We start from the raw sequence: 14,787 nt of genomic DNA, 5'->3' as shown, positions 1-14,787 counted from the left end.
TAAACTTTTGATATTATTTTTTCGAGGAGACATCATTTTTCAATCATGTGCAATTAAAAAATAATTGAGGTAAATATATTTAAAATCTACAGGATGCTTTCAAATATCTGTTCTCATTTTGTGGTCAAAGGGTCAGCGGACCTTTTTAATTGAAACATTTGTGAAGTAGCTTGGTCGAAGAATTTTAAAGCATTTTTACGGAATGTGTGTCAAAAACATTTATATCTTATAATTCTTAAACAACGTATTTCTTCGCTCATTTTCATTTAGTTATTTTGACAGGAGACGTCATCTCTTTAAAAGGTAAATAGTTCAGTAAAACCACGTGTTAATTTACATGTACAGTTCAATTTGAATTACAGATAAAAGAATAAAATCTAGAGGCCTGCTTACACAAACCTCGAGGAGATTGCTAGAGACCTTTTGGCAATTTTAAACTCTCATAGCTCTCTGAAACCCTTACTTTTTCTATGTTAGGGAGAGAATCACAATTCACCTGTTATGTGATAAGCAATTGATGGTATTGCCGTAGCAGTCGCTCTCTGCTCAGGTCTTGAATCAGTGTTCAGGACTACTCATAGCCCTCTCAATTATCTATTAAGTAGACTTTGATCACACATAGATATAAAATACGATGCGTTTTTCTGTACGCTTAGCTGGTTTCTCTGCGATATTCCAAATTGTTCTCAGGCATGTATTCCATATGGTGTTCAAAACATTATGGGTTTATTTTATAAGACTCTCAAAGGTCTTTGGGAGATCGAAGATAACGTTGGACGAACTTTCAGAGATTTTTGGGCGAAAGGAAGTTGTGGTATTTCTGACAATATGAGGAAGAAGCAAGAGCGAACAAGTATGATAAACGGACGGACGGGGTACATTAAATCTATAAAAACAATATTAATATTGATAGATAATTTAATTTTTAGGCCCTGGTTCATTCTACAACAGATTTGCTGGATTTTTCGTTTATGTTTCGAATGATGCTTCTAAGGACAACGGTAGTCTATGTTTCCATGAATTACAAACTGTAGACGGTACACCCATTGAAAACCAGACCATAAGTTGTCCATTACACGGAAGATACGTTATATACTACAACGAGCGGAGACCAGACATGACATATCCCAGCTACTACTCACAATATGCATATAATGAATTGTGTGAATTTGAAGTTTATGGTGAGTTTAACGATATTCCCCTTCTGTACATAATATAGTTGTATACTTACTAGACTTTGACCCGTGCGGGCACGGGTTGACATTGTTATGAATGCATCCATGTGCATATTGGACATTTACAAAATAGATACATCGACACATTCATATTGTAAGGTACTTTTGAAATAAACAATGAATGTGAATATAATTCGGGGGGGGGGGGGCTGGGGTTGCAAAATTGTTGCGTATCGGCGTAGCGCCAGAATGGGTCTTTCAAGGGGAGATAATTAAGAAATATTGAAATTTGTTGGTAAATCTTTAAAAATCTTATCAAGGACCATTTGGCCAGGAAAGTTGAAACTTATGTGGAAGCATCCTCAGGTAGTGTAGATTCTAAACTGTTAAAATCATGACCCCAGGGGTAGGGAGGGGCCTCAATAGGGGGTTGAAATTTTACATAGTAATATATAGGGAAAATCTTTAAAAATCTTCTCAAGAACCTTTTAGCAAGGAATGTTGAAACTTATGTGGAAGCATTTTCAATTTTGTTTAAATCTTATCATGACCTTTCATGACCCCTGGGGGTAGGGTGGGGCCACAATTGGGGAGGGGTATCTATGGGAGTATTTATAGGAATTTTTTTTTATGAATTTTCTTTTCCAAAACTTAACTATTTGACCAGAGAGATTTTGTGAAAAGTAAATTCATATAATGTACATTCAAATTTGATGATGACGATCACAGGGGGTCATGATAGGGTACAACCACAATGGGAGAGGGGTGAACAAAATATTGACTGTTATGAAAATCTTTGAAATTTTTACATGTAAAAAATTTAATATAAAAAACTAAATTTGTACAGATATTTTTGATTTGTTAAAGCTGTTTGGGTTAGAGTAATTGACCATAGTTGCTCAGGTGAGCGATGTTGCCCATGGGCCTCTTGTTTATACTAAGTATAAAAATATATGGGAAACATAAATTATCATTATCTTAGAAATAGCCAAACAAGGGTAACTATCCTAAGTAGGAACTTGAAAGTCAGGGGTGTGCAATTACAAAACTTAGTTACTAGCCCGTCGGGCTAGTGGCAGTAACAAAGTTACTAGCCAGAGGTTGCCAGTCACTGGCCCATTAACTACCGAAAATAATACATGTATAGGTATACCAAAAGGTACAAAAACATTTTAGTTGAAATAAATAAAACAAGTAATGATTTGCACTTTGTTATTGTCAGGTGCTTCTCCCTATTTTCATTGACTATAATTGTCACTGAAACGACTGGCGTTAGCCACACAATACAGTCATATAGGCTAAAACGAATTAAAGATTATGATTTTACGACAAAGTTAATTCATATATCAATTCAGTCCACGTTAATATATCTAAACTTTCCTTTTAGATTTACTAGCCCGACGGGCTAACGCAGTATAGATTTATGATAGCCCGACCTCTAAAATTGGTAGCCCCGGGCGTCGGGCGATGGTAATTGCACACCCCTGAAAGTACTTCTTGTTGTTATAATGAAGCCTTTTCTTGGGGGTGGGGGGATACACCCTTTTTTGGATCATACAATATCATTTCCAGTTTTTAATTGAAATCATACAATGTAATCAGAAACATTTTAAAATAAATGTTTCTGATGTAAAATATTTAGTAAAGTCGGAGTTTACCGCAAACTTTAAAGTTTACTGAACCTTGACCGATTTTATTTTGGGACAGCCAATGAGAATTTGGGAGCGGATCTTGAACTGAATATGGGAATTTTTCTTACTTCATACGTAAATAATGCAACAAAAATAAAATACACACCTCATAAACATTCATATATCTGTTTAGTGATACCAAAAGCTAATCTACTGCAGTATTAAACGTTTTCAATCAAAAGTCATTACATCACATGAGAACTGTCATGGCTGCTGAAGAAGACAACTTGTTTTCACGCAGGTGTATTTTTTTCTTGTGGCGATTTAATAAAACGTTAGTTTGTTTGCTACGATTAAATATAATTCATTTCATCAATGAATAAATATTTTTTACGATCTTAATTTTGTCCCACCTCATAGTTTTGAGGTTTACTATGCATGGATTATATTTTACAAACGATCGATATTTTACCAGCATTGATAGAATGAACTGTACGGGCCGCAAGGGCTGACTTCAGACTACCTATCAAGTGTAGTTACCATGACAACCTTTACATATTTAGAAGAACAGACTGTCCCTTCTATATAACTTACTGAAGATCAATAACAATAATTTACATATTTCACCCACTTTTTTTTTGAAAGTTAAAGAAATTTTTGGAGGTGAATTTAAATATAAATAAAATGCTTTCTTTGATGGTACACGTGGGAGGTGCACGGCGCAAGCATTGCAAATTTTTGCCAGAGACATAAATGACATATAATAAATGTGTCTCAGAGATGGCGAATGATTACCCACGTGGAAACAATATCATATTTGCATTGATAAACTCAGAAATGATAATACAAATACGTGTTAATTTTCATTGGAAATTTGCTATATATTCTGTTCATATATATTTTTGATTTCTTATTAGAGAAATTATAAAATAACAAATATATATCTACTTAGTACTTATGTCTTCTCTGATTTGAACACCGTGATTTAGCGTGAATATAATGCGCACGCGCAAGATTGTAAAATCCCAAAAATCCAGATGATTTCCGGAATTTTCGTTGATTATTAATTAGCAAAGCTTAACTGAGAAAAAATTAAAACAAATTGGTAATCCTCAAGTACCAATGATGTTTAAAAAATATAAAACAAAAGACATGCAGTACTCTTCCAATTTATCGGCATTTAAGGACAAAAATTCGAGTCTATAATTTTAATATAGTAGTATAGATGCAACAATGTTTACATTTGTTCTATTAAAGCATTTCAAATTCTCATTCTTCTAAAATAAGGTTTGATTTAATGTAAAAACGGAAATTATGTGTACATTTATGTCAATATATACATCAATGTCAATGGTATATACTGTTGTTGTGAAATAGGAATTTATACTAACTGACATGTTAGGATGAACTGAGTTCAGCTTTTCTGATCACACGTCCCCAGCGTCCCCTGTCTGTTTATCTGTCTGTCTGCCCTTCTGTACACTTATATATTTCTACTTTCTCTGAAGAAAACCCGGTAGAATTTCAACAAGACTCGCTGCAAAGCATCCTTTCAATTTAAAATGAGAGAATATATTCTCTTTCAAGGGGATAATTTTAAAAAGGTAAAAATTTGGTAGCGTCCTTTGAAATTTTATTCAAGGAGCTCTGGACAAAACAAGACAAGTTTAATGATACGGGTTTTTTTTTATCATATGATAATTTAAAATCATTCAAGACATAATCCCAGCATATAGGATGTGGCCACTATAGAAAGTAAAATTAATACACTTGATTATAGGGATTTTAGAAAAATCTATAAACAACTGGGCTTTGATGTCATATCTTGAGGATGAGAAACAAGGCTCCTGCGGTAGGATGAGCCACAATAGTTGATCAAAGATGTACATTGGAATCAATGGGAAAACTCTTCAAGAATCATAACAAGTTATATTAATGTGCAGTCAATCCCAGATTGTGCCCAGTTTGGTTTAATCAATGCCCATTGGGCTATGGTGAAGCCATAATAGGGTTAAAGTTATTTTCAAATTGATAATTTGTAAAAATCTTTGAAGGACATGCTACCAAAAAAAAAGAAAAGAAAACAGATGCATGGATTGGTTTATATTCTTGATTTTTTTGTTGTTGTTATTTTTATTTTTTTCGGTTGTAAATGATGCATAGAATAAATCTCTGAAATATTACGAAATAAAATTCTTTCTTTTTATGTTCAAATATCTTCTTTTTTTCGTCTCCTTTAAATTTATACAATGATATTTCACTTTTTAGGACATTATTGAGAATTTGTCAATGAAAAATGAAACTTTAAGCAGCTAAATGTATTCAATTTACTTATTAAAAAATCATTTTTCAAAGAATATAACAATTATTTAATCATATATTCAGTGGTTATATTGAGTATGTTTGAAAAAGAAAACTTGTAACATTTATCCTTCCAAGTAATTTTCGGACTGACGGCAAGACCAAGATGGCACAGGTAAGCCTTTTATTTTGTTGACCTACTGATGTATGTAAAAAAATTAAATTTTCTTGTACTTTAACAGGGTGCCCTGGTTCTAAGTATTACGGAAAATATTGTGACCAATTATGTCCAGAAATGTGTCTTGATCAGAGATGTAATATTTCTTCAGGGAACTGTCTCGAGTGTATACCGGGATATAAAGGACCTCGCTGTAGTCAGAGTAAGTAAAACTTATGTTAGTAGCTATATAAGCATCTGTTTCACAGAGAGAAATGCAAATCGTGCTTTAGGTACATGTAGCTCAAGAGAGAGCACGTGATTTCATGTTATTCCTTTTACTTAAATTTGTTCCATCCAATGTATTCGTATATGTATCCGTTTACATATCGAATTATCACCATTTCTTGTGATAACAGTGTGCGCCACAATGTTTTTGTTTAGCAAAATGGCAAAATTTTACTAGCCCTAATAACTTTTTTCTAGCTCCCCGAAAGTGTGAAATCTAAAATGACAGTTTTCTTTCATTCCTTTAGATTAAATCAACAAAGCTCATAATTTGATTTGAAAACTTACAGAACAAGGTACAGTTTCAATGAATATCTTACCCATTATTTTTTTAAAAGATATGAAAGTGATAAAAGAAATTAAAACTCGTGCTTTCTGAATCGTTGAAATCTACGAACTAAGACCAAACAAATCGTTTCCTCCTATGACTTTCTAAACGCTTATTGTGACGTCATGAAGTGCGTTTTGTCGTATTTTCTTTTTTTTTTAAATTGCGGAGAACATCAATTTTCAGTGAAATTTTCTTTCAGATAATTTATATCACAAGCATCGCCCACAGATATTTTGAGAAGTGAATTTTCAAAGAATTGTACACACCATATCCGAGTATTGAGGTGGGCAAGGGCTATGGACACCATTTTCGATGATAATAATCCTGAAATGGGACATGTTGACGCTTTTTCTGCTCAAAACTTCGAAATATGCCAAATAAATGACATTATATTTCCAGAATTGTCCTCCTTCATACCATAGTCTTTCATGAATTATCACTCTAGTATACTCAACTCATTCTTAAGCCAATTCCAACAGTTTTTGAAAACATCTTTTTAAGGGAAAATATAGCTAAAATAGTACCTACTTCTTTCAATGAACCCTTTTTTGTCAGTTATTTGATCCTGTTATTAAACTATTTTGCTTTACATAATGATACAGTCTCATGCACTATATTACAAACATTTTTAGGAGGCAAGGCCCACTACCCACCAATCTTTCCATTGTTAGAAACTCAGGTGCGCTTTAATTGAAAGCATTTCTTGATGTCAGTGACGGTCTCTTTCTTTTCTTTTTCTTTGCATTCATTACATGTAGCCATTCAAACGGGGAAACCGGAATCGACAAAATAGATATAACCAAATCAGTATGGGCAAAAAGATAAAAATATCATTAAAAATGTTGGAAAAATCAATCAAAAAATCATTCTTTTTAGACAATTATTTTTACTGTTATTTATAATACTGAGATTGAGGTGGATTAATACAGGTGGAAATTCTACTAGTTCGGCTAGTGCCGGTCTACATTTACTAGCCCGATCGAATTTTTACTAGTGTTTGGGCATCAGTCTAGTGCTTTTGATTCACACTGTGATGGCATAACGGATAGATTTGAAATACCAAAAGAGAAAAGAAAGAAAAGAAAAATTTATACATAAAGTATAAAGAAAAAAATATGAAATCTATTTATACCACATTCTTTTAATTCATATACAAAAGTTATTGTGATAAATGTAGGCTTTTTTGTTTTATTGATTTTTTGTCGCATGTGGAAAATGATAGGATACTCAAAGTTAAAAAAAATATAAGTATTTATCAAAGCTCAAAGTATTTTTTTTAACTATAAAACATGGAAAAATGAAACAATTTTATAGCTTTGCTCAGAAATCATCTCATTCCGCATTTTTTTGCGTTGAATTTCATTATACTTTATAAATATAAACATATACATTTGCGGAGAAGATCTGATAGAAAATATCGTGAAAAAAATGTGTTTTAACACATAAAGCCTGCATAAACTTTTCTTAAAAATCTGTTTCAAAAGAGTTTTAGCACCCAATGTCCTTAAAAGAACTGCCTTCACTACAGAATGTCATACTTCATTCAAATAATGTATGCATACAATCAGTAATTTATCAAGTGTTTTATATGATTTAGAATGTGACGGTGGAATGTATGGAGCAGCCTGTAGTCAAACATGTGGTCATTGTCTTGGGAACAAACAGTGTCATCATGTTAACGGTACATGTCTAGAGGGATGTTCTGCAGGATACGAGAGACCTCTTTGTAGTAAAAGTGAGAATTTTGAATTTTTAAAACAAAGTATTTTAAAAGTTTCTTTTCATTTTCATATTATTTGCAAAAAATATAACTAGAATGCACTCATATTTCCTTGGGTTTATTTAGTACTTACTGAAATGGAAACCATGTCAATATTTCGTTAAACTTCTGAATTTGTTTAATGGTCATACAAACAGACAGGGTATTTATCAAGGCTCCAAGTATTTCTGTTACAAGGTTAAACTTGGTAATATTAAACGAAAATTATTTTTCATTTTAGCATTTTCTTGCAATTTAAGAAATTTGGAGAGAAAAGAAAGCAATGCCGGTTTGATAGGAAACTTTCATGATAAATATGTGTTTTGGCACTAATTTACCCTTTCAAGATAACTGCGGTACGACTCTTTTGCAGGGCAAATTAAAACCGGTTGGGAACTCTTTTGGTGACAGATGATTAAATGACGTATAATACACAATTGCTTTTCGGTCCCATTTCACAACACTATATTATTAGCTATATAAGCATCTGCTTCACAGAGAGAAATGCAAATCGTGCTTTAGGTACATGTAGCTCAAGAGAGAGCACGTGATTTCATGTTATTCCTTTTACTTAAATTTGTTCCATCCAATGCATTCGTATATGTATCCGTTTGCATATCGAATTATTACCATTTCTTGTGATACTAGCCCTAATAACTTTTTTTCTAGCTCCCCGAAAGTGTGAAATCTAAAATGACAGTTTTCTTTCATTCCTTTAGATTAAATCAACAAAGCTCATAATTTGATTTGAAAACTTACAGAACAAGGTACAGTTTCAATGCATATCTTACCCATTATTTTTTTTAAAAGATATGAAAGTGATAAAAGAAATTAAAACTCATGCTTTCTGAATCGGTGAAATCTACGAACTAAGACCAAACAAATCGTTTCCTCCTATGACTTTCTAAACGCTTATTGTGACGTCATGAAGTGCGTTTTGTCGTATTTTCCTTCTTTTTTTAAATTGAGGAGAACATCAATTTTCAGTGAAATTTTCTTTTAGATAATTTAGATAACAAGCATCGCCCACAAATATTTTGAGAAGTGATTTTTCAAAGAATTTTACACACCATATCCAAGAATTGAGGTGGGCGAGGGCTGTGGACACTATTTTCGATGATAATAATCCTGAAATGGAGCATGTTGACGCTTTTTCTGCTCAAAACTTCGAAATATGCCAAATAAATGACGTTATATTTCCAGAATTGTCCTCCTTCGTATCATAGTCTTTCATGAATTATCACTCTAGTATACTCAACTCATTCTTAAGCCAATTCCAACAGTTTTTGAAAACATTTTTTTAAGGGAAAATATAGCTAAAATAGTACCTACTTCTTTCAATGAACCCTTTTTTGTCGGTTATTTGATCCTGTTATTAAACTATTTTGCTTTACATAATGATACAGTCCCATGCACTATATTATAAGCATTTTTTTAGGAGGCAAGGCCCACTACCTACCAATCTTTCCATTGTTAGAAACTCAGGTGCGCTTTAATTGAAAGCATTTCTTGATGTCAGTGACGGTCTCTTTCTTTTCTTTGCATTCATTAGCCATTCAAACGGGGAAACCGGAATCGACAAAATAGATATAACCAAATCAGTATGGGCAAAAAGATAAGAATATCATTAAAAATGTTGGAAAAATCAATCAAAAAATCATTCTTTTTAGACAATTATTTTTACTGTTATTTATAATACTGAGATTGAGGTGGATTAATACAGGTGGAAATTCTACTAGTTCGGCTAGTGCCGATCTGCATTTACTAGCCCGATCGAATTTTTACTAGTGTTTGGGCATCGGTCTAGTGCTTTTGATTCACACTGTGATGGCATAACGGATAGATTTGATATACCAAAAGAGAAAAGAAAGAAAAGAAAAATTTATACATAAAGTATAAAGAAAAAAATATGAAATCTATTTATACCACATTCTTTTAATTCATATACAAAAGTTATTGTGATAGATGTAGGCTTTTTTGTTTTATTGATTTTTTGTCGCATGTGGAAAATGATAGGATACTCAAAGTTAAGAAAAAATATAAGTATTTATCAAAGCTCAAAGTATATTTTTTTAAATATAAAACATGGAAAAATGAAACAATTTTATAGCTTTGCTCAGAAATCATCTCATTCCGCATTTTTTTTTGCGTTGAATTTCATTATACTTTATAAATATAAACATATACATTTGCGGAGAAGATTTGATAGAAAATATCGTGAAAAAAATGTGTTTTAACACTTATAAAGCCTGCATAAACTTTTCTTAAAAATCTGTTTCAAAAGAGTTTTAGCACCCAATGTCCTTAAAAGAACTGCCTTCACTACAGAATGTCATACTTCATTCAAATAATGTATGCATACAATCAGTAATTTATCAAGTGTTTTATATGATTTAGAATGTGACGGTGGAATGTATGGAGCAGCCTGTAGTCAAACATGTGGTCATTGTCTTGGGAACAAACAGTGTCATCATGTTAACGGTACATGTCTAGAGGGATGTTCTGCAGGATACGAGAGACCTCTTTGTAGTAAAAGTGAGAATTTTGAATTTTTAAAACAAAGTATTTTAAAAGTATCTTTTCATTTTCATATTATTTGCAAAAAATATAACTAGAATGCACTCATATTTCCTTGGGTTTATTTAGTACTTACTGAAATGGAAACCATGTCCATATTTCGTTAAACTTCTGAATTTGTTTAATGGTCATACAAACAGACAGGGTATTTATCAAGGCTCCAAGTATTTCTGTTACAAGGTTAAACTTGGTAATATTAAACGAAAATTATTTTTCATTTTAGCATTTTCTTGCAATTTAAGAAATTTGGAGAGAAAAGAAAGCAATGCCGGTTTGATGGGAAACTTTCATGATAAATATGTGTTTTGGCACTAATTTACCCTTTCAAGATAACTGCGGTACGACTCTTTTGCAGGGCAAATTAATAACGGTTGGGAACTCTTTTGGTGACAGATGATTAAATGACGTATAATACACAATTGCTTTTCAGTCCCATTTCACAACACTATATTATTTTGCCCCGCAAATGTGCAGTACCGCAGTTACCGTTTAACAGTCTGTAATGTCTTTACAAACTGTTTGTACAAATTTCTCTAACTTGTCCTTTTTGAGTATCCTATGCCCTTAAGGTAGAACACAACAGATGGGCCTAATTTTTTCTCAAATTCAATGTTTTGAAAAGTTTATATTTTGTTCTTTACAACATCTCCCTCTATGTGTAATATGAAAGAAAATCAGCCACAGATCTTTTGCCCACAAAGTTTGAAATATAGCCTAGACTCCCGAAAAAAAAGGGGATGCAATCGGACATTCGACATACGAATATTGATTGTTTAAAACTACCATAAGATGTATTACAAATGTTTGTGATGCTATTTATAACCGTAATCATTTTGTTTCTAAAATTCAGTGTAAAAAATATTGATATCTGTATAACTTTGAGTATACTTTGATATAAAAATAGAACATATATAGGATATATATATAGCTCGGTAGTTGCAAAATGGTAAGTCATTATGCTATAAGATCTCTTTTATGTAAAATGAATAATTCAGATTTTACACAAAAATCTACAGAATAATTAAAATGAAAAATAAAATGTTAAAGGATGTCAATATGAGGAAAATTGAATCATGAATTCAGAATTTCAGATATTTTAGAGACTTAAAAAAAATCCAAAAAAGGAGAGAGAGTCAGCAGATGATGTGAAAATATTTGACATTTGACCTCTTAATACTACTTAACCTTTATTCATTTGTAAGAATGAATCACAGGTTACACTTTATGTGAGAACGGACGGCTAAATCGCATGTAGATCTAAGAAAACAAATCTAAATGTAGCCTCCAGTATGTCCAATATAAGGGATGTCTCAATTTTTCCTACAAAATAGTTCAAATATATGCCATGTTTTATAATGATTTTTTAAAATATAATTTATAACTGGCATTATAATAATTTAATTCTTTTTTTCTGGTCTATTTTAAAAGAGATGAGTTAAAACAAATTTTGCAGGTGTTTTCTACTACCTATAAAGAACTGACATCGCAATAGGATTTCATACTTTATTAAACCGATATTTAAATCGAAAAGATAATTTATCAAGTGTTTCTATATTTAAGTATGTGACGGTGGAATGTACGGAGCAGTCTGTAATCAAACATGTGGTCATTGTCTTGGTAATACACAATGTCATCATGTTAACGGTACATGTCTAGAGGGATGTTCTGACGGATACGAGGGATCTCTTTGTATTAAAAGTGAGAATTTTGAATTTTTAAAAACAAAATATTTAAAAAAAAAAATGAGTAAACTTATAATCCCTGAATCGATTTGGGTTTTACTAAACTTGAAATGGTATTTATATTTCGTCAACTTTTTTAATTTTCTTAATGACCATACGAACAGGAAGAGAACAATTCAAAGAAAGGTTCTTACAAAAAAGAAAAAAATTGAGATATAAAAAAAACCCATCAATTTTTTTAAGGATGTGACGATGGAAAATTTGGCTTAAATTGCAAAAAAATCTGTGGACACTGTCTTGATGGGGCATCTTGCAATCATATAAACGGTACATGTTTAAATGGGTGTTCTCCTGGATATAAGGGATCCATGTGCATGAGTGGTAAGTGAATTCCATCATCTTCAATTATAAACAATTTAACCTCCAAAGCAGATATTTATGTTTCTCTTGTAATTAGAGTGTGGCGTAACTTCAGGGGACGCCTACTCTTCTAGGCACCTTAGACATTCTCTGGAATTTCCAGGAGTCCATGTTTTATAAATTGTTCACAGATTTGTATTGTTTGTAGGTTTTTATTTTCGGTCACTGCTCTATATCGTTAGATGTTTCATGACTTTAAGGTATCGTGCTATATATGAAAAAAATACAGTATATTGTGTAGAAAATGTTCTTTGCTAAATCAAAATTGAAAAAAGATAATATCTGTTACAAATAAAGTCTATGTAGTGGTAAATGTCAGTAAATAATACACTGCGTCACCATATTGACTGATAATACACTGACATTCGGGATTTACTAAAACCTTTTCTTATGTCTCTTTAAAAGAATGTGACGGTGGAGTATTTGGACTGAAATGCAGCCAAAGTTGTGGACAATGTCGAGACGGGTCACAGTGTCATCATATAAACGGTACTTGTTTAGATGGATGTTCTCCTGGATATAGGGGATCCCTCTGTATTAATGGTTAGTGATAGCATTTTTTTTAAATTAACCAATCTTAACAGCAGACATTGCTAAAAGAAACCTGATTGGGGTACTTGAGAGTAAAAAAAAATATTCTTATGTTATATAGTTTTTAGCTCATTTGAGCTGAAAGCTTAATTTATAGCTTTTCTGATCACCTGTTGTCCAGCATCCGTTCGTCTGTCTGTTCCTCCGTCTGTAAACTTCTGATGAAGAACCATTGGGTCAATTTTAACCAAAGATGGTACAAAGCATCCCTGGATAAAAGGGATTCTAAATTGATAAAATGAAAAGCCAATTCCCCCTCCAAGGTATAGATAATCAAGAAAAGGCAAAAATATGGTGGGGTCCTTATAATCTCTTTTCAAGAACCAACAGGGCAGAAAAGCTGGAACTTACCTGGAAGCTTTCTTATGAGATGTAGATTCCAAATTGATCAAATTATGGCCCCAGAGAGTAAGATGGGGCAACAAGAGGGAATAAAAGTTTTACAATGAAATATATAGGAAATAAAATGTTAAAAATCTTCTTTTGAAGAACTATTATGTTAGAAAAGTTGAAACTTATATGAAAGCTTCTTAAGGTAGTGTAGATTCTAAAATGTTCAAATCAAGGCCAAAAGTAATGGGGGGGGGGCACAATAGGGGATCAAAGTTTTACACTGAAATATATAGGAACATCTTTAAAAAAAATTTCAAGAACCATTGGACCAGAAAAGCTGAAAATTGTGTTACAGCTAACTGAGGTAGCCTAGATTGTAAACAGTTCATATATCAGATTATGGTCCCCGGGGGTAGGGTGGGACCACAATAGGGATTATATAGGGAATTTATTTTTAAGTAATTCTTCTCAAGAACATTAAAGCCATGCTGAATCATACGTGAAAGCATCCTCTGGTAGTGTAGATGATTTATTTTTGTTCAAAATCTGCCTCTGTGTAAAGAGTGGGCCACAAAAGGCAATCGAATTTTTACACAGGAGTACATATATATCTGATGCAGAACAGCAAGGGCCAAAGTGACCCAGGTTAAGCCTCTTATTTTTATGAAATATAAAGGAAAAAAAGGTAACAGGCATTTATATCTCATGTTAAATATTGACTTGGATGCGGTAGATCAAATTAGGTAAGAATAAGAATGTGTGGGTGGATTTTTGGTGATAACTATAATGCAAGTTGTATAAACAGAATGATTTTTGTTGTGGTCATGTATTTTCTGGTCATCTCTTAGAGTGTGACAGTGGAATGTATGGTGTTAACTGCAATCTGAGGTGCGGGAACTGTCTTGATAATACACAATGTCATCATATTAATGGTACTTGCTTACAAGGGTGTTCAACTGGATACAAAGGGTATTTTTGTATTGAAGGTAAGAAATGCTCATCGTTACTTTTAACACCATATGGGAAAGTTACAGACTGCACAGAGTCAGAAATATTTTTTAAAAATGAAGACAATGAAACAGACAGTACCATGACTCAAGTTCAATATCCGCCATTTTTACTGCGACATGCATGATAGCATAATAAACTAATCAACTAGAAAGATTTATCTTTGCAACGAAACCAAACACACACACCATTGAAAGTAAATATTTTAAAACCTGCATTTTAATAAAAGAGCATAAAATGAAATAAAATATATGAGTTTCGTCCTTGTCATGTTTAAAATCAATTTAATTTTTATATTAGAATAATGAAAAGTATGATTTGATTACATTTCCATGTAAACCTTAAATCACATTGTCAAAATCGGTCCTGCCTTGAATCTAGTTGACACCATCCGTGGGAGGTGGATTCACATTTTTTAAAGTTTTGATTTTTTTTTCAAATCTGGGTTTGATTATAAGGTACGTATTCAAATTCAAGTTTATTAAAAGTTATATAATGCATTGCATTTAAAGATTATCATTTAATTATACGCGA

At 32.3% G+C, this 14,787-nt stretch overlaps 1 protein-coding gene across 1 annotated transcript in view; it reads left to right on the top strand.

The window, feature by feature from the left end:
- LOC133180118 (uncharacterized) overlaps window positions 1–12,869 on the top strand; it is a 36,599-nt gene extending 23,730 nt beyond the window's left edge. Inside the window, exons 6-7 of the mRNA XM_061314693.1 lie at window positions 5,350–5,487; window positions 12,727–12,869. Coding sequence (XP_061170677.1) covers window positions 5,350–5,487; window positions 12,727–12,869 — 281 coding nt within the window. The remainder of the gene's footprint in view (window positions 1–5,349; window positions 5,488–12,726) is intronic.
- Window positions 12,870–14,787: the final 1,918 nt, after the last annotated feature.

This window comes from Saccostrea echinata, unplaced genomic scaffold, assembly GCF_033153115.1.
Source record: "Saccostrea echinata isolate AGI-Se365-2 ecotype Australia unplaced genomic scaffold, CSIRO_AGI_Sech_v1 ptg000006l, whole genome shotgun sequence".
Lineage (NCBI taxonomy): Eukaryota > Metazoa > Mollusca > Bivalvia > Ostreida > Ostreidae > Saccostrea > Saccostrea echinata.
The sequence above is the reverse complement of the archived record's forward strand: the minus strand, read 5'-3'. Positions and strand labels throughout refer to the sequence as shown.